Below are 20,534 nucleotides of genomic sequence, written 5' to 3' on the forward strand. Positions count from 1 at the left end.
GGAAAAAAACGGGGGATAATGTATATGGTCTGGGGAATACCAGATGGTCAAGAGGTTCTATAGTGCCAGGTGTCCACGAAGCAAAAAGGAACAGTATAATAATCAGTTGTTTCTTGGGGGATAATGTGCATAGTCTGTGAATTAAATGTTCTTCACGGTTTGTGTCCTTCAAGGTTTGGTAAACTGAGGGTCGACCTTCAGTTCCCAGAGGGTGACTAAAAGGGTAGAAGAAGAGAGAGTCCGAAGAATCAGCCAAAGCAAAGTTTACTGAGTTAATCATAGCTAACTCTCTCTTGGGCTACCCTTCCCTACTCCAGCTTTCAGGGGACACCAGCCGCAGAGAACCTTGTATGGCCCCCCATCTTGCTCCTGGCTCGCCCTGCAGAACTGGAGCCATCTTTACTCCTTTCTGCCTCCAGAGGCCTTTCCAGGCCCTTACAAACCCATGTGGATCAGCCAGGTACCTGATTGCTGCCAGCCACCTTATACCACCACATACTCTTAGGGTACAGCCTTTGTGGGTCTCAGCAGAATCCCCATGCCTAATACAGTACAGCGACACCACTGTCGGGCGGTCCCCAAGGGCTTTGGAAGTGGGCAGAGCTCCTGATTTCTTTGGTTTGTTGTCACTGACAGTGATGGATCTCCCATGGCCATCCAAGTTGACTGGCATTCCTTGTTCCAGGTACCCTGCAGGAGCTGTGGGGTTCTCTAGCAGCACTTAGGTTGCCTGCTGAGGCAGCAGGACTTTTCTCAGGCAAGCCTGGCTGCTCCACGTCAGAGGCTGTGTTGGCATGTGCAGTGTGCCTTTCTCCCAACTGATTTGGCTTTGAGGTAATGCAGTTCAGGGGCCTTTCCAATTTGATGGCAGCCCCACTTCCAAACAGGATGACCACCTCCAAGTTGTAATGTCTTTTTCTAAGATGAGAGCACTTGTGCAAGTTGAGAATGTTGAGCTTCCGGTAGTGAGGAGGTGGTGGTCAGCACAAAGAACTCAGACCCCTGCCTCTTGGCTCTGCATCTTCCTGGTAATGGTGCAAGAAGGATCATTCCCAGCAGCTTATCACCAAAAATGTCACAGAGCTGACTACCTGTAGCCCAGAACTAGGTGTGTCTACTCTGTATGCTGGAGAGCAAGAGAGAGGCCATTCTAGATGTCCCTTTCTGGCTGATCAGGACATGAGTCTGGACGGCAGTGTTATACCCTGTTAAGAAAACAGTATCAACTCTTTTTAAAAATTCAGCTTTGTTTCCTTTAAGTTTTGGCCATGCAGTGTAGCATGTGGGATCTTATTTCCCCGACCAGGGATTGAACCTGTGATCCCTGCATTGGAAGCACGGAGTGTTAACCACTGGACCACCAGGGAAGACCCCATAGCATCAACTCTTAAACACCCAGTGGGGCAGGGGGAGAGGCTGCGGTTCCATTCTGCCAAGTGAGGCCCTACCTCTGCATCCTGATTACTCTTCTGAAATTAAGAAGCAAGAATGAAAAGTCTCCATAATAAAATGGAAAGATTTGAAATCAAAATGTTAGTACAAGTCCTGGTCTTAGCAGTTCATTAGCAATGTCTCAGTGTCCATTTGCAAGCATGTAAAGTGACCAGTAGAACAGTAGTATGGTTGTGAAGAGTAAGACAAATTAGAGCACTTGGAAAACTAAAACCTCAGGAAAATGTTAATGGTTACTACTGAGGACTTAAAGCCAGGATCTGTGCTGCTTCCTGTTCAGACTGAAATATGCCCTAGCCACAGCAACAGGAGCAGCTATGCCCTGGAGAGCAGCCCCCTGGCTTTGCCCAGGGGCCTTCTATGCACAGAGTGGCAGGCTATATCCATGGCAGTGGGCCTCGCGCTTCCTTGGTTCTGCCAAACCCAATGGGAACTTGAGAGGCATGCAGAAGCCATAGCCTAAAACATCCCTGATGCCCAAGTCCAGGAGACTTGAATGTGGGGACACGGAGTGTAAGCTCTAGATAGTAGTCTATTTACCTTTCTTTCACTTTCCAATTTCTACATATTCTCCCTTCTCTTTTTTAGCCTACCCTCACACTGTGCCCAGAAAAACAGAACCACATTCATTTGACACTCAATGGTTACTACTTTCATGTATATGAGACAGGATACTGACTCTCTCAAGGTCACTGCCTTGATGAGGTTCTGGCTTATGGAGGTATCACCTAACCAGGTGTGCTGTGCTTAGTTCTGAAATTGCTGGTGAGATCTAGGGAGGATCAGAATGAAACTGATAATAGTTAATATAAAATCCCCAAATGAAGATAGTAGTAATAGAATCTTGTCTCCAGAGAAGGGAGGAAGGTCACTGAGGAAGGAGATATTTCATATTTTATACCATATGCTTGTTTTACATAAATCAAAAACTGAATCTAAAAGGATATATTTAAGTGTTAACAGAATATATGACAGAAATATAAACTGGAGTAGGTAGAGCTTTAACAGAGGGGTGTGGAAAGAGCCCCCACCCAGACCTTTCTTGTGGAAAACAGGAGTAATTGTCATGCTCTAGGCACCAAAGTACTCTTGCCTGGAAAATCCCATGGATGGAGGAGCCTGGTAGGCTGCAGTCCATGAGGTCACTAAGAGTTGGACGCAACTGAGCAACTTCACTTTGATTTTTCACATTCATGCATTGGAGAAGGAAATGACAACCCACTCCAGTATTCTTGCCTGGAGAATCCCAGAGACGGGGGAGCCTGGTGGGCTGCCATCTATGGGGTCGCACAGAGTCAGACACGACTGAAGCGACTTAGCAGCAGCAGCAGCAGGCACCAAAGGACCCATCTGTGAGGCCGCCTTTCCACAAAGACTGGCCTCAGGAAGGAGGAGGTGGGCATGTCCACCAAGGTCCTTCACATTGACAACCCTACTCAAGACTCAAGGAGACACACAGAAAGCAACACACAAGGCCTTGGATGTAAGGCCGAAAAACATGCAGAGAAAAGCTACAAGAAAGAAGAGGTGGTGTTGGCAGGTCCATTAGTACCTTTGCGGCTACAGGCAAGTACAAACCTCTGCCTGGCCCTCTGCTCAGAGAAAGTTGTATCTCAAAGTGATATATACCGTCCCCAGAGGCATTATGAAGCCATGAAAAGAGCTTTGGCACATCAGCCCCTTCTAGACCCACAGTTCTATGGTGGGACTAAGATGGTTGCCATTCGTTCATTTATGCCTCCTACCCACCTTAAGCAGCTGCGCTTGGTGCTGCCTGTGCAAGTGTCTTGCAGTCTAGTAGGGAATTATTGTAGACAGACAATGAGATCAGGGCAAAAGTATCTACTGGGTCAGACAGAAGGCTTCCTGGATGGGAAGGTTATGGGAACTGAGCTTTCTGGGTTAAAGGATTTGCCAGGTAGATGGGGAGAGGAGGGACCAACCAGGACGAGCAAGTAGACCTAGTTCCAGTGAAAGAAACAGGCTTTGAATCAGGGCAACCCCATCCAGAGACATGTACTAGTGACAGTTCTTGGTCAGTTATGTGGGTCCCAAGTGACAGAAATGGGAGTGTCTCAAATACCAGAGTTCCCACATCTCCGGCAGTGACCTTGAATATCATTAGGGTTAAGAGATCAAAAGGCAGACAGTCGGTTTGGTGGACAAAGTAGGTGACTAGGCAGCAATTCCCACCACCAAGCAGGGATCTGGAGATGAGTGGCTCTGTACTGCAGAGTGACCTTAGGACAGGACCCACAGACTGCAACCCCTGGCCTGGCAGAGGCTGTTTCCCTAGACTCTGATCTAGTCTCTTAGGGATAGGTAGCTCAGCTGGTAAAGAATTTGCCTGCGATGCAGAAGACCCCGGTTCGATGATTTCTGAGTCGGGAAGATCCCCTGGAGAAGGGATAGGCTACCCACTCCAGTCTTCCTGGGCTTCCCTGGTGGCTCAAATAGTAAAGAATCCGCCTGCAATGCGGGATCGATCCCTGGGTTGGGAAGATCCCCTAGAGGAGGACATGGCAAACTCACTCCAGTATTCTTGCCCAGAGAATCTCCATGGAGAGGAGCCTGGCGGGCTACAGTCCATTGGGGTCGCAAAGAGTCAGACGCGACTGAGCGACCAAGCGCCGGGACTACCCACCAACCTGAGCTTTGGTGGCCCGGGAAGAATCGGGGGCGATGTATCTTGGAGAGGGAACAAGGAACCGGGATTACAGGCCGCACCCTAGGCTGCCTTGAGGAGGGAAATTCTTGCCCCCTGCCCCCAGGATGCGTTCCAGCGGGCCTGGCTGTGCGAGGTCTGGGGCTTTGGCTGCAGACGGATTAGGTCTGATCCGATTAGAGCCTGGGAGGTCCACTTCGCCCCCTTGCCTGGCACTGTCAGCGCCCGCCCCGCCCTCTTGGGTTCTAGGGGACCTCCCGGAGACCCTTCGCCCTGAACACCGGGTTGGTGCGGAAATCCGAGAAGCTCCGTGTGCCCTGGGTTCGGCTCACTGGCACAGCGCGGGCTGGGGCTTGCGCCCCCTGCGGCCCTTCCGAGCCCCGCCCCGAGCCTGCGGGTGTCTGGGCGCCCCGCTCTGTGCTCGCCGCTTGGCGGGTGGGTTCCTCGCGGTTGGGGGGCCCGTGCCAGCCCTTCCATTGGGAGGGCGGGACCACGGCCCCGCCCCGCAGGTCTCCCGCCAGTGCACCTGGCGGCTAATGCCACGCGCGGCGCTGTGCGCCTGCCCGCGCGATACCCCGCGTCCGTTTGTCTCCGCGTGCAGAGCCGGGGGTCTGTCTGTCCCCACCGCAGGAGGACTGAGCAGGGCCGGCGTCAGAGCTACGTGCGGCGGGGCGGGCGCGGCGGGCGGGGTGGGGGCGGCGCTGAGCGCGGCAGCGGCGGCGCGGGAGGCGGGGAGGCGCGGCGCGCCGGGGACAGCGGCGGACGGCGGCGGCATGCGGCTTCTCCCTTTGCCCATCGTGGGCTGAGACGGCCGCAGCACGGGCGGGAGGCGCGGCGGCCGGTGAGCCGAGGGCGCAGCCAGCCGGGCAGACCGCGGACAGCGGTCGGGGCTCCGCGCCATGGGCCGAGCCGAGGGCGGGGGCCCGGGCCGGGGGCCACCGCCTCTGCTGCTGCTTCTGGGGGTTACGCTGGTCCTCGCCTCTGGGGCCGCGCCGGGTAGGTACAGACCGCGACCGGGACCCCAGTGGCTCTCACGCCCCACCTTGGGCCAGGGTCCCGTTGGCTTCGGGTACAAGAGGTGTCCGCGAGCTCTGCCAAGGGGGCGGGGCAGCGTCTTGCCTGCAGCCCGGGCGGGGGAAGGGGCGCACGAGGAGATGCGGGGACTTGCTGGAGGCGACTCGGCGGCCGCCACCCGAGTGTGGAGACCGAGGTGTTGGCTGGGGGTGGGCCTGTTGGGGCGGGGCCTGAGGGTGAGATTTCGGGGCGGGACCTGGAGGTGATGGCGGGGCACGAGAATGCGAGTTCGGGGCGGAGCCCTAAGGGTGCGACTTTGGGGCGGGGCCTCGTGTGGAATGGAGCCCCGAAGGTAAGACTTTTTGCCAGGAGCCGGAATTGAGGGCCGCCCGGGTTAGAGCGCGGGTGATGTCGGGGGCGGGGCCTTTCGCTTGGGGGCGGGGCCTAAGCTAGGATAACGTTTGGTCGGGTGTGTTCTCGGGCTTATTGGGCGGGCTAGGGGCGGGGCTTAAGGATGGGGCGTGGCCTTGGGAAAGCTTGAAGCTGAGGCTTAAGGTTGGCCGGGGTCTGAGAGAGCAGCCGCGGCCGGGGCGGGGCGCTGCCCCAGCTCTAACGCGCGCGCGGTCGCTGACGCCCCGCCCCTCTCCCTCCCTCCCACAGTGCCTGAGGCGGGCAGCGCCGTCGAGGCAGACACGCCGGTGAAGAGCGTCCCGGCGTGGGAGCCGCGTGCTAACGACACGCGGGAGAAGGCCGGCCCACCAGCAGCTGGGAAAGATGAGGCTTCTCGGATTGCGCCCGGCGGCGAGCAGGCCTTGGTGGGCCCTGGGGTCGGGGCTGAGGAGGCGCTGGAGGCGTCGGCGGCGGTGACAAGCACAGCCTGGCTGGAGGCCGAGAGCCCAGGCCTGGGCGGAGTGACCGCAGAGGCGGGCAGCGGCGACACCCAGGCCCTTCCAGCCACGCTCCCGACTCCCGACGAGGCCCTTGGGACGTCCTCGACGTCCGCAGCCACCTTCGAGGCTACGGAGGCCAGTGAACCACCCTCCCCAACCCCTGGCGACAAGCCGAGCCCAGGCCCCGAACTCCCCAAGGAGAGCCCCATGGAGGTTTGGCTGAACCTGGGAGGCAGCACACCTGACCCTCACGGGCCAGAGCCCACGTACCCCTTTCAGGGCACACTGGAGCCCCACCCAGCGTCAGATATAATTGACATCGACTACTTCGAAGGATTGGATGGTGAGGGCCGTGGTGCCGACCTGGGGAGCTTCCCTGGGTCGCCAGGTACCTCAGAGCACCACCCTGATCCCGGGGGAGAGACTCCTTCCTGGAGCCTGCTTGACTTATACGATGACTTCACTCCCTTTGATGAATCTGATTTCTACCCTACCACATCCTTCTATGATGACTTGGATGAAGAGGAGGAAGAAGAGGAGGACAAGGATGCAGTGGGAGGCGGAGACCTGGAAGATGAAAATGACCTTCTAGTGCCCACTGAGAAGCCTGGTCTGGGGCCCGGGACAGGCCAGCCCACCAGTCGGTGGCACGCTGTCCCTCCGCAGCATACTCTGGGGATGGTCCCCGGCAGCAGCATCGCCCTCAGGCCCCGCCCAGGAGAGCCAGGCAGGGACCTGGCCCCGAGCGAGAATGGCACCGTGTGCCGCAGTGGCTTTGTGAGACATAACGGCTCCTGCCGGTCAGTGTGCGACCTCTTCCCAAGTTACTGTCACAATGGCGGCCAGTGCTACCTGGTGGAGAACATTGGGGCCTTCTGCAGGTAAGGATGTGGCAGGCAGGTGTCCAGGGGGTTTGTCAAGAGAACTCCTGAAGGGGGCATGGGAGGCTGCTTCAGCAGAGAGGGGGATGTGACAGGTTCCCAGAGCTTGTGTGTTTATGGGTCAAGAGATGGTCCCAGTAAATATTCTACAGACTAACAGCGTAAATGTACTTCCTGTGAGCTCATCACTAGGAGAGTTTCCTCAGAAGTAAGATTGTGCATTTCCTCTAAGTGTCGTGCCCTTTACCAAACCAGTACACTATAAAGGCGAAACAAAAGGACTTGGCCAAGGATTTTGGACAAGGCCTTTGCTGGCTTGATGGCAAGTTCTTGTTGGCAAGTTCTTGTTGGCAAGTTCTAGCTAAACTTGCAGAAGAAGGTCCATAGACGCCCTGGGAGAAGAGAGAACTGCTGACCACTCCCTCTGAGCCATGTGTGAGGCAGAAGAAGGGCTCCATGACCCTGGGGGGCACGTGCTTCAGGTGGCACGAATGAGGACCTTCTCATTGGATAAAGACCCAGAGAGCAGCCATTCAAACAGGTCAAGTCAAGCAGAGTGTCCTTCCTCACACAGCAGACATTTGGCATTTCTTAGTTCTGGATAGTGACTTTACTCCTTCTACCTTTGTTGTTGTCTTCCTGGAGATACTCAGTCTGACATGTTTTAAAGACCCAGAGAGTTTAGTGTCAGAGTAAGGATATTGTGTGCAGCCACCAGCCCATGCCTCAGTGGTAATTAACCCCCTATACCTGCCCTCACGGCAAGGTAGTTAACCTGCTGGAGAGTTCACGGGCTTATTCTTATTCTGGATGAAGCACATGTCCAGGGCTGAGTGGTTTGCTTCTCTCCATCCTTTACAGGCCCTAGAAGTGGCAAGTAGACCTCAGAGTCTTCTGGGACTTGTTTCCACCGGTCCTAAGAGTGAAACATTTCTGTAATCTGGGTATCTCTGTTTTTTTAAGTGCCATTCCCTATGTTTCTTTTTCTGGGTCTTTTTGGAGGTATATAAAGAATTCAGATTCTATAGGTCTTAATGTTCTGATAGAAGAATAATATAATGCATGCATGCTGTGCCTTTGTCATTAAAGCTTGAGTTTCCTTCCTATGAAGTTCTTTCCCATAAATGATTGTGTCATTAAGGTCACTGATATAAGATGTGTCCACACAGCTCTGATTGGACCTGGCCAGCCATTGCCAAAAAGAACTGTGATCAAGGTATTACGGCAACAAGACCTTGCTGGTTGCTTAAGGGCTACCAGAAATACAAGGAAACCCTGATTTTGCTCCTCAGACTCCAGTTGTGGAGGGAGGACTATAGTAATGATTTTAGCCTGGGAGCTATGAAATCTCTGTGCAAAATTAGTATCTTTCATCCTATTGGAGGCCTGAGTTTTCACCTTCGAAGTTAGCTCCCCATCAGAGTATTAAATTTGGAGCCCTCGTTGCCTCTGGAGCACTAGAACAGTTCCCAGAACCTCCTGGAGCTATCAAGGGACCCCCCAGTAGTAAACATGACCTCACTGAGTGGCATGCCTATACTGACCATGGATCATCCAGTGGATCCTGCCTTAGGAGGACTTCTCACTAGTCCACTCCAGCCCCCCTTGCACAGCTTCCATCCCAGGATCACCCATCCTGGGCCTCCCTACCAGAAATTCCTCCTCTGACGGGTACACCCAGGCCCAGCCCCAGCTTGGAAACTGTTTTACATTCCACTCACAGGAGGCTGCCGAGCCCTTGGTTGCAGACTGCAGCATGCTTTTGTCTGTGTCACCCGACCACTGCAGAGAAACGAGCAGAGCTATGGCAGAACTTCTCCAGAGCACTCTGTTAGAGGGACCTTCTTTCCCCGCTGTCCTCCAACAGCCTCCCACGACTGCAGAGGGGCAGCTGGATAAGAGAATTCACTGCTTGCCACAGAGCCCCGCCCTCTTCTAGGTGTGGAGTGGCTAATTCTCCCGGGTTTGATTTCCCCATTTCTGGACTCCTTTCTCCTCTGTCATTCACCCTGAGGTTCATGTCCTCCCTCCTTTGCCTGCCTCTGTATCCTTCCACATTTTTTCCTCTTTGAAGCAGCCTGGTTCCCATGGAAACAGCAATGTCATTGGAAGAGTTGGAGCCTGGGAATGTCCCCAAGGGCAGGAGAAAGTCACTCAACAAAAGGACTGAAACCCACCCAGAGGGTTGATTCTCACTCTGCTTTCATGACAGTTCTCATGGTGTAGGACAGGAAGCTGTAGGGGCAGCACTTGGGGGGCTGCTGAGATGGGGGAGAATGTACATCTATCTTTGTGCTTGTCCTTGTCTGTCGCTTCCTTATTTTCAGTGTCTGGTTGGCCACGTGAACTAGATGGGACTGCAATGCCCCAGGATAGGGCGGGTCCTACTACTTTGTGGTGGTAGCTCCTATTGATCTTGTTTTTCATCTTTTTTTTTTTTCCCCCACCAGAGCCCAGGGCAGGGGCTTGGGGGGTTCCGGGGGAATCTTGTGATTGTTGTCATTGAAGTGGAAAACGGGGTTCCCTTCCCTCAGTCACTTCACAGGCCCGTGAATGGCCAGTGTGCTCTGTTTCTCAGCGCCCCGTTTACCTCATTTGTGTCTACCGCCCTTGACACATTTGTGCCACACACTCTTCCTGGTGTGGTTGTAAAGATGAGGCAAGAATAGCAACCCTAAAGTCTGCACAGACGAGGACACCACACTTCCTTAGCTGCTCATAGGAGCAGGGTGTTGACGTCAGCCCTGGGGTCAGGGGTCAGACGCTCGCTGCAGCCACGGCTGCCGGCCCATCGCCTCAGCCTCACCCTGTCACCGCTGCAGGTGCAACACACAGGACTACATCTGGCACAAGGGGATGCGCTGCGAGTCCATCATCACCGACTTCCAGGTGATGTGCGTGGCCGTCGGCTCGGCCGCCCTCGTGCTGCTCCTGCTCTTCATGATGACGGTGTTCTTTGCCAAGAAGCTCTACCTGCTCAAGACCGAGAACACCAAGCTACGTAGGACCAAGTGAGTCTGTGACTGCCAGCCCCGCCCTGTGGGATCCAGGAATGTGGTCCTGAGGGTTTCTGGCATCTGCTGTCCATCCCTGCTTGCGTTTTTCATACCAGAGATTCACCCAAGCTTACCCGTTCCTAGACAGAATGTGCTGGAATTGCAGCAGAGGTTAGGCCCCTGTGGCAGACTGCAGCTGTCCAGCACCATTCCACATACACACACTCGCCACCTTTTCTCAGGATGCTTAGGAAAGGTAGCCAGAGTATAGCAGCTCCCGACTCTGGTCAAGTAACTGGTTAAGTACCGCGCTCAGCCCCCCACCCCCATCTGATTACACCTGCTTCCCAAGTCTTTGACAGCCAGAGGCCAGTATGAGTATTTCGCTCCCAAATCAGCTGAAGTGACTCCTCCAGCTGCCTCAGATGTGCCATCCTCTTCAGTGAAAAGATTTAGCAGTGTGTTGCTTTTCAAACTGGTCCACCCTGGTCCAGGCAGAAGAACAGAGGGCTCAAGGAAGTCCCCGTTCCCTCTCAGTAGAATGTGGGGAGTGCTAGGACCTCGGCCTCACTTCCTCCACTGTGGATTTGTAGGGCCATATGGGCATGTGGAGTCTCATTTCAGCTCTTCTCTGAGCAGAGGAGTGACAGCTGAGCACCTGTGAGAATCAACACGCGTTTACCCTTGAAGCCCATGCCTTGAACACTCGGATGTGACCTTACCCACCCTGAGACAGTCACTGTTATCACTTAGCAAAGTAAAGAACCTTCTGAAATGTCACAGGAGTCAGAAAAGGAGACTGGAGTTCAGCTTCCTCAGGACCCAAGAGGCAATTTATGCAGGACCGCCCCCACCCCCTTTTCCCCCTGTTGTTTCCCCCCAGTTAATTCCCTCCCCCTGACCCGAGGCTCTCCAGAGAATGGGACTGAAGGACTTGCCCTGGGTCCTGGGAAAGGGACAAAACGCCATCTGTTGCTCCTTTGCTGGGTAAACTCGTGGGACGTGCAGATGCCAGCAGCTCTCTGCCGCCTTTCAGCTAACTGTCCTGGGGCTTCGAGGGCCTCTCCATTGTGCCTGTGCATTGAGGCAGGGCTGTATCTGTGCATGTGATCACAAGCCAAGGCCCTTGGCTCCTCACACTGCCACTGAGGGGGTGGGGGGAGGGTCAGGGTGGGAATGGGACCACCTACCAGGGCTGCTGCTGATGACCGGGGAGAGAAGGAGCGCTGCCAGGGCAGTAGAGAAGCAGGAGCTGAGGCCCAGGGAAGGGCCCTCTTCTAGGTCTTCCTCCTGGAACCAGTTTTCGTTTTGCACAGATCATGGCTCCCCCAGCCCTTCAGCTCAAATGCCACCTTCCTTATTTCCTCTGTACACCTCCTTTCTTTCCCAAGCCTTGTTACCACTCTGCAAACGCTATTAATGCATGTGCCCAGTGTACTACAGATACTGCTGTCGCATATTGATTCTAAGATACCCATTTTTTCCCCACATATTAGCATCTCTGAAATTGGATTGTGTCTTACAGTCGCTGGCATCTTATAATCACTGTTGGCCAGATGGCAGTCATGATGTAGTTGTAATTGTCTGGCAGGCACAAACGTGGTCATAGCTGTTCATATCGTTGTCAGTTCTTTATCTAAAGTCTAAATGAGTGCCTTAAAGTGTGTAATGAAAACTCTAGGTGAAAGAAAGGATTGGACCATGGTTTAAATGGCAGAAGGTTTTTCTTAGTGGTACAACAAGTAGGGGCACACCCATGACATTTGACGAAATACAGCGCTTGCCCTGTGAAGCTTCTATCAAATGTCGCTGTGATCGTTTCACTTACATTTTCCCTTCTCTCTTCTGTCCTAACCAGCAAATTCCGGACCCCATCTGAGCTCCACAACGATAACTTCTCCCTGTCCACCATTGCCGAGGGCTCTCACCCAAACGTAAGGAAGCATTGCGACCCTCCGCGTTCCCCTCCCCCTCACTGCCTGTGCCTGGGCTCGCTATGAAACGCTATCTGTCAGGTAACTTGTCTGCCCTTGTGCCTGCTCCCACCCCTGCCCGCATCTCTGGTTCACTTCAGCATATGGAGCCACTCCTCAGAGCTCTGAGGGTCTGAATAATGTCGCCTGGCCGGACCATAAGAGTGAGAAGAAGGGCGTGATGGCGTGTCACTTCCTGGACAGGCAAAATAGCACAAAGTACAGAAGAGCCATTTCTGGGATAGCGTATGATTCTTAGCTTCATCTCAGCTTTAGAAGTCTGATTTTGTCTTCTTTTCTACATTGAGAAGAAAGCCTCTGCTTTTCTTGCTAGGGACTTTCTCGCTGGTCTTTGAAGCAGATGGTGCTTGTTCTTTGGGGTGAATGGGAAAACCTCTGGGATTGCCGGAAAAACAATCTCTTTGACACTGTTTTGAGAGCCCTAAAAATTAGCAGGCTTATATACACTGGTTATATACACCGAAAGAGGCCAATCTAGGGTAGTTTTTTAAAGTTTTTGATATAAAGGGAAGCATAGAACACTGGCAGAACCATAAGTGTAGGTATAAATCTGTCCTTATGAGGATGGGTTTATAAATGTAAGCTGAAACCCAATAAGAGATCCTGATAGACCATTTCCTTTTTTTATAACTGGGGAAAGCACATCCCCAGAAGACAAAGGAGAAAATAATAGTATATGAGGCTGTTCACCAAACCCCAGAAAAGAACAAGTTGACCTGCAGAAGGAGGAGAAAAGGAGTCAATTTAAATAAGAAATAAAAAAGGCCAATTTAAGCTAATTTTTTAAAGACTTTGCTATAAAGGATAGAGAACAAATATATTTTATGTGGTATGTACCAAGATACTAGTAAGTTTAAGATGAGCATAACTCTCAAGGGAACAAGATGTCCTGTCACGTCTGAGATTGGTGACCACTCCAATCAACCCACAAGGATGTAGGATGTGCCTTATCTTGGAACACCCCATCCCAACATACCCAGCCCCTGGCAGTGATGTGCATGTAGTTGTCATTTATGAATTACTGGTGGTCAGTGGCCTGCCATGGGGTCTCTCAGACCCACTGTCTGATGTGCCATCTCATACATGAGGGACAACAGGCCTGACCTGTAGAGGAGTGCCTGCAGTCAGGATGTTTATTATCCACAGAGTGCCAGGGTCCTTGGCAAAGCTTCTGACTCATGCATTTCTGGCAGCCTTGGTACATCCACCTTTCCTCCTCACAAAGATGGAGGGGAAGGAAATAGCGTCTCTTGGAAGCCTTGGTTGCAGGAGCCAACAGAAAGGTCTCCAGTTCTTGCGGACCCAGCTTTTGGAAAGCAAGGCATTTCTCCAGGAAAACTGCGACTGACCTTGAGTTCAGCATATGGCAGAGCAAAAACAGAGTGGAGCAGGGTGGTCAGCCGTGGTGTACTCTGCCCGAGAAGGGCCCTGGGGTTGTCTGGGCGGCACTCAGCTCTCTGGCTCCTCTGGGATCCTGGGGGCCATTTCCACGGGCATCGTTCCCTCAGCTTGTGCCCCAGGGTACATCCTGTCACCTCTGCCAAAGCCCTGAGCCTGTGGGGGGTGGCTCTCCTGTCCAGCATCTGGATTTTCCACTTCACCTCTCATTCCCTCCACCTCACCCAGAAGTCAGACTTGGTCATAGTGAAGATCTTGTGCACTGACAGTGAAGACAGTTACCACCTTATGATGAAGTGGAGCCCTGGCCGTTGCTTCAGCCACCGCAGTGACTGCTGACAAGTGCTGCTGGCAGCAGGATGAAAGTGAGAGAACCTCCAGATGAGTTGGGACCTGAAACAGGGGCAGCTAGTCTCACCATCCCTCTCCCTTCACCCCTCAAAAAAAAAAAAAAAACCTTGTTGATTTTGGCATCTCCTAAAATTTTGTAGAGTTTTCTTTATTTTAGCAGAGGGGTTATTTCTTTTGCATAAGTCAAGGAGATGGAATGGGGCCTTTTCCTACTCAGTTCCAATAATCTCTATAAACCACTGTCTGAAAAGATTTCAAACATCAAAGTACCACTTTGGGTCTGATCGGGGAAGGGTCCCTGGCTGATGTCTGTGTCGGGGCACGTCCCTCTCCCCTGCTATGCTCATCACTCTGTGCTGCTCCTGGACTGGGCCCTCTGTAGTGACGTGGGACCCTGTGGCTGGTGAGCCAGCAGCTGAGTGTGTGAGGGTCTTGTGTCACTGAGCAGCCAGCCTCAGAAAGAAACTTCACAAGGAAAAGGAAAAGCCTGTGGCTTTTCAGCCCCTGCTATGAAGGTTTGCCCTTTTCCGGGAGGAATGGCAAGTGTGTAGAAGGCTGGGCACCTCCCACTGCATGGCATGAGGGAAGTCACCTTAATTCCGTGGGCGAATTGTCTGAGCACCAGAAGCCGCCCTGTCCGTCTCCCAGCTGTGCTGTCAGCAGTGTCGTGGCGAGGACTTGGTCCTCCTGAGAGTGGACGGATCTTCCAGGAGGTCCCTTAATGTTTCCCATCCCCACCCTACCCACCGGTTTAAATCTTTGCTACTTCCCAGTCTCTGTTTCCTCCATATATTTGGTAAAATACTGGCTGCCCGCCCCCTTCTGATAGAGGCTTGTGTCTGAACAAGAAGACATCCAGGCCTGAACCCCTGGCGGAAGGATGCCCATATGGCTGGGACAGAAAGCTGGAAATAGTTCCCAGGGCTTAGGCCAGGGGGAGGTCCAGTTTCCTCACGATGAGGGACTTCCACCAAATCAAAGGCAGAGGGGCCTTCAGCTGAGGGACTCAGCCACCCTAGGCCTAAGAGGATGGAGTTCTGGAGCAAAAACGTGGATGAGAATCGCTCCATCCTGGTCTAGACACGCCCTCACCTCTTCTACCTGCTGAAGGTACTTAGCTCGTCTCATAGCATTGTTGGATACCTGTGTTCCTGATTTGTAGGATTGACTTCTCCCACCCATTGGCCCAGAAGGCAGCTTTCTCCTCTGTTCAGATCCTCAAGAGGCCAGGTTTAATTAGGTTCCCCACCTTCATGGCATCAGTTTTGATGCCCAGGTCTATACAACTCACTGAATTCACTTTTTCACATTAGGAGAATATCCCTGTGCCCCTGTATGCCCCCAAGGAGAGTGTGATGGGCCCAGGGTAGGGGTAGTTATCTTGAAAAACGTGAAAGTGAGTTCCATCCTTGTCAGAGGAGAGGTGAGTGTAGGCCATCCTGTCTTGCTCCAAATTTTGCTGTGATCCCCAGTCCCTTCTACTCAGGGTCTCAAGTGTTTATATCCAACATCTTCCCCCACACCTCACACGAGCTCTACCTCATCCTGCTTCCTCTCCATAAAAAAAACCTATGTGTGTGTGTACATAATACACTTAATATGTCAGGTCGATCTTTCCATCTCACACATACACATTTATGCCACTGAACAGTTTTTTCTCAGCCTCTCCAAGCAGGGGTAGAAAATACCCACTTCCTGTAGGCGCTGTGTGCAGCGGCCTTGCCTGAAATCTGCCTCAACACAGAATGAAGTTCATTTCGCCTTGTGCTTGTCTCATACACACTGGAATTGGGGAGCGTGTGTTCCGCTGTTGTCTGTAAATCACTCCTGAAGTCTTCGAAACTCTCAGATTGCTCTGTGCAAGCTGGCCTTCTGCGACAGTGCTCAGTGAGGCTGGAGTGGGGGCAGGTCACAGTGATTTCTACATGGACAGTACATTGAACCCCCGTAACGTCTGATGTAATTCTAGCGCCTTTCCCTACTTTCCAACTAGTCCCTCGCCCGACCTAGTGTCGTTACAGGTCAGACTCAGGAGCAGGCAGCATGGACTTGGGCTCACCGTTTTGTAGAGAATGTCCTGGTCCTTAATCACCATGAGTATCTTGAATTTCAGAAGTGATTAAAGCAAGAAAGGGCTGAGCTGGCTGGTCAGATAGGCAAGTTACCCTTCTTGCCCTCCATGAACCTGCCTGGGTGGCTACACAGCTTCTTTGATCTGCAAAAATTCCGAGCACTTACAATAGCTATTTGGGGCTTCTGAGAAAGAACCGAGGCCCCCTGGGTAAAATCTGCTCAGGGACTCCTGAAGGAAGAGTAGTGGGAAGAAGGTGTTGCTGTAAGAGTTCTCTGAACACAGAGCTGGAGGAATGTACTGGTGTGGGTTTCCTGGGAAGCGTTAACAAGTTCACTGAGGCTCAGAAGCTAGTCCTGGGGCTGCAGGCAACACGGAGAGGCAGGGGGCGCGGGGACCCATCACAGAGGGGTTGCAAACCAGCAGCACGGGCCTTAGACTGAGGGAGCACCGTGTAAGTCGGCGTCTGTGTGGTAGATAAAGTCTGATAGGCTCGCACATCTCTGGCCTCTAGTCAGAGAACGTGAATTTGCTGTGGGGAGAGGGGCCTTGACTCTGCCGGAATCAGCTCTGCGCCTGACCACAGCCTTGTTTGCACACTAACAAGTCATGTTCCTGATCAAGACCTTTTTGCGAGAGCAGAACTCCTCAGGATGGAGGGCCGTGTGAAGAGGGGCCGGGCACAGCTCACCAACAGGTGAGGCTTTAGAGGGACCAGGCTGAGTATTAAAAAGGACTGTTTCTCCCCTGTCTGGCTTCCCTTACAGGTATTTGTAACGCAGTTACCTGTCGGGTTTTCACTCGTACATGACCAGTGTTTTTTGAGGATGATGTTCTGAAAGTGTAGCTGCTAATGAGTCACTTTGGTTCATCCAAGCCTCAGCACTTTCTTCCTTTTCTCAGTTTTACCCTTTTTTAGTAAAATAGAAAAGTCTGAGATGTTATTTAATTCCTCCACCCATTGTCTCCTTCCCACTCTTGCCTCAGCTTTTATCTTTCTCTTCCAGGATGATTCTAGCGCTCCCCACAAAATCCAGGAAGCTCTCAAGTCCTGCCTGAAAGAGGAGGAGCCATTTAACATCCAGAACTCCATGTCGCCCAAACTCGAGGGTGGCAAGGGTGACCAGGCCGACCTGGAGGTGAACTGTCTTCAGAACAACTTAACCTGAAGCTGAGCAAGAGAGGAAGTGGGGGGCGGGGGGCGGGGGAAGAAGAAGCATTATCTCCTCTTGTACAGATTCTATTTCTTGTAACCATTTGTTAAACTCCTTTCTTTTTCTGATCTCATGGCATGCCTTGGTGTATTTTGTACAGGAGGGAAAAAACACACCATAAGCAAAGAACCCGAAGAGAATTACAATACATTGGATTGTTCTGTCTGTGCTGTCTGTACATTGCTTCTGCTGCTGTGATTTCTAAACCTATGCTATTATTCAACTGACTTTTTTTTTGTACTTTGACCCACCTTTTTTTGAAATACCGGTAAAAAAAAAAAAAAGTTCTTGAAATAAAACTTTTTAAAAAGCCATTTTTCCTGGTGTACCTGTGTCTACTCCCTACCCTTTCTTGTCACTTTGAGTTGAATTCTTACCTTTATTGAGGATGTGTATTCATACACGTTTCATATCCGAGAAATGGTCTATGTATTAGTCTGCTTGAGCTGCCGTAACAATGCTACAGCCTGAGAGGCTTAACCAACAGACATTTATTTTCTGAACTTTCTGGAGGCTAGAAGTCCAAGATCACATTGACAACAGAGTTGATTTCCGGTGAGGCCTCTCTTTCTGGCTTGCAAATAGCCACCTTCTGGCTGTGTCCACAATGGCCTTTTCTATGTGTGCATATGGAGAGAGAGAGTTCCCTGGTGTCCCTTCATCTTTTTATAAGGACACCACTCCTATTGAATTAAGGTCCTGCTCTGATGACTTCATTTAACCTTAATTACCTTATCTCCAAACACAGTCACATTAGGGGCTTCAACATATGATATTTGGGGAGGACACAGTTCAGTCCGTAACAGTCTATAGCACCTATTATTCAAAATACTCTTTCCTTCTTTCTTAAAACATTTATTCAGCACATACTCAGCCAGGTGCTATGCTAGATGCCAGGAGCTCTAGATGAATAAGACTGTAACCTCAAAAAGTGAACAGTGTATGGGAGAAATAGTCTTTTAAACATTTTTAATACATCGTGTCAACAGAGTATAGTATATACAAAGCTGTGAGAGTTGGATTTATGAATTCAGAAAGGCTTCAAGGAGAGAGCTTTACACTGGACGCTGAAGGATGGGAGGCATTTTTCAGGACGATGGAGAAGAAAAGGACACTCAAGGGAGAGTTCTGCTGTGTGACTGGAAGATTGTGACGGGGAGACATCTTAGGGGATGGGGTGGGAAAGTGCGTTTTAGGACAGATTGCCAAGGTGCTTGTTGTCTAGCCACTAAGTCGTGTCTGACTGCAGCCCTGTGCACTGTAGCCTGTCAGCCTCCTCTGCCCATGGGCTTTTCCAGGCAAGAATACTGGAGTGGGTTGCCATTTCCTCTTCCAGGAGATCTTCCCGACCCAGGGATTGAATCCACATCTCCTGTTTTGGCACACGGGTTCTTTACCACTGAGCCACAGGGAAGCTAATTGCCAAGGTAGGTAGAGGCAGATAGAATGATGACTGTAGCAATCCAGGCAATAAATGAGAATGGATTACAGACTTAACAGTTCAAATAGAATTTTACTGATCACTGGTGAGGAGAGTTTTCTAGAACTTTGCCTGTGTTCCCTCTGTGATAATTCTGTAACTGGAATCCCTGTGTTTCTTTTGCCTAATCTCTGCTGCTTCTCCCTGATTTGTCTCCTCTGGTGCCTCATTATTTTTTAGTTTGTGCTGGACACTGTATCTGAAAAATTATTTATTGCAGTTTCCAGATCTAGGATGGATGGAGGGGCTTTTCATTCACTGCTGTCACATTCCCAGGGGCAGTGGAATTCTGAGATCACGTTATTGCAGATTCCAGGTTAACATTTCCTGGCCACAGAAGGAAGACCACGGACTTAGCAGATTGTGCAAGGGCTGTTTTACTTTGGTTCATCCTGACCCAAAAAGTTGGCTTAAAGCTCAGCATTCAGAAAACAAAGATCATGGCATCCGATCCCATCACTTCATGGGAAATAGATGGGGAAACAGTGGAAACAGTGTCAGACTTTATTTTTCTGGGCTCCAAAATCACTGCAGATGATGACTGCAGCCATGAAATTAAAAGACGCTTACTCCTTGGAAGGAAAGTTATGACCAACCTAGATAGCATATTCAAAAGCAGAGATATTCCTTTGCCAACAAAGGTCCGTCTAGTCAAGGCTATGGTTTTTCTAGTGGTCGTGTATGGATGTGAGAGTTGGACTGTGAAGAAGGCTGAGCGCCGAAGAATTGATGCTTTTGAACTGTGGTGTTGGAGAAGACTCTTGAGAGTCCCTTGGCCTGCAAGGAGATCCAACCAGTGCATTCTGAAGGAGATCAGCCCTGGGATTTCTTTGGAAAGAATGATGCTAAAGCTGAAACTCCAGTACTTTGGCCACCTCATGTGAAGAGTTGACTCATTGGAAAAGACTCTGATGCTGGGAGGGATTGGGGGCAAGAGGAGAAGGGGACGACAGAGGATGAGATGGCTGGATGGCATCATTGACTCAATGGACATGAGTCTGAGTGAACTCCGGGAGTTGGTGATGGACAGGGAGGCCTGGCGTGCTGCAATTCATGGAGTCACAAAGAGTCGGACACGACTGAGCTACTGATCTGATCTGATCTGACCCCTTAGGGGGCTTCCCCTGTGGCTCAGCTGGTAAAGAACCTGCCCGCAATGCGGGAGACCTGGGTTGGATCCCTGAGTTGGGAAGATCCCCTGGAGAAGGGAAGGCTTAGGGCACAGTCTGGACTCTTAGCCCAGAGCAGGCAGTGGTTTATCAGTGTCCAACACCTCCCCCACCCCTGATCCTCGAAGACTTTCAGAAACACAATTCATCACTCCTAAATGGGCAAGCACCTCCAGGGAAAAGTGGCCTTGAATGCTTGGCTCCTGTCTAGATTCCTGTCCTCTCTGGGATGTCAGGCTAGCAATTCTTTAGAATCTTGTTAGTTCTTTGATGCTTTTAAGATGTTCGTACAGGCTTTTGATTGTCCTTGGTGGAAGAGTTGGTCCAGTTCACCTAGTCTCCTATTTACCGACAACATAAGTCCTCTGTTTTCATCTCCGGACTCTTGCCCAGATGGCATTCCGCTGGTGCCTGTGAGCTCAGTCTGCTCTTTGCTATTGGACAAGGCTGTGTACTGGGGTGTTGGTCTCTGTGTGTATTATAGTTTCCTAACCTGACCCGTATCCACTTTGGGAGCGTTGGCGTGGTTTTGCTTAGGACTTCCTGTAATCTCTGATTTAGGGGACAGACCTGTCTTTCATGGATAAGCACTTCTTTTCACAAGGAGGCCCAGTCAAGATGGATTGTATGTGAAAGCACTTTGTAAATTCTAAATCCCATCCAGACACAAGGGTTTGTTAGTTTTGTTGTTTGTTTTTCCCACAAGAATATTATGAAACGGAGATCAAGCCCTTGGCTCTCTCCTACCTCCATAGCACATGCAGGAGAGACGGGGGAACCCAGATGGGAAGGGAACAGGAGGCAGCGCAGGCCTAACGAATGGACCTACCTAGTGCTGCCAAGGGTCTTTGACCGCACGAAGGGGCTGATGTGCTGGAATAAGGTATATGATGTGTATCTGTGCCGGTGGTCCTCTTTCCCGTCTTCTGCCTGTGCTTCTCAGTGATTCTGCTCCATGG

At 51.6% G+C, this 20,534-nt stretch overlaps 1 protein-coding gene across 2 annotated transcripts; it reads left to right on the forward strand.

Moving 5' to 3' along the window:
- Positions 1–4,855: 4,855 nt before the first annotated feature.
- On the forward strand, positions 4,856–17,240 carry CSPG5 (chondroitin sulfate proteoglycan 5). Of its 2 annotated transcripts, XM_086368293.1 has the most exons (6): positions 4,856–5,113; positions 5,792–6,902; positions 9,725–9,913; positions 11,757–11,832; positions 13,519–13,655; positions 16,720–16,852. In XM_086368293.1, the coding sequence occupies exons 1-5, from the start codon at positions 5,017–5,019 to the stop codon at positions 13,627–13,629; spliced, it is 1,584 nt and encodes a 527-aa protein (XP_086224419.1). In that variant the 5' UTR covers positions 4,856–5,016; the 3' UTR covers positions 13,630–13,655; positions 16,720–16,852. The 2 variants fall into 2 exon arrangements, with proteins under 2 accessions (XP_086224419.1, XP_086224418.1); XM_086368292.1 differs by lacking the exon at positions 13,519–13,655 and having other exon boundaries at positions 16,720–17,240.
- The last annotated feature ends 3,294 nt before the right edge of the window (positions 17,241–20,534 follow it).

Source organism: Bos grunniens, chromosome 22 (assembly GCF_055505025.1).
Source record: "Bos grunniens cultivar Pamir isolate PY7600 chromosome 22, Bosgru_T2T1.0, whole genome shotgun sequence".
NCBI classification, from domain to species: domain Eukaryota; kingdom Metazoa; phylum Chordata; class Mammalia; order Artiodactyla; family Bovidae; genus Bos; species Bos grunniens.

Bases quoted from the DNA above. Each gene is read 5' to 3' on its own strand.
- CSPG5 (XM_086368292.1), top strand. From the start codon at position 5,017: ATGGGCCGAGCCGAGGGCGGGGGCCCGGGCCGGGGGCCACCGCCTCTG. The intron at 5,114-5,791 runs GTAGGTACAGAC...TCCCTCCCACAG, and splicing joins CGCCTCTGGGGCCGCGCCGG to TGCCTGAGGCGGGCAGCGCC. The intron at 11,833-16,719 runs GTAAGGAAGCAT...TTTCTCTTCCAG, and splicing joins CCGAGGGCTCTCACCCAAAC to GATGATTCTAGCGCTCCCCA.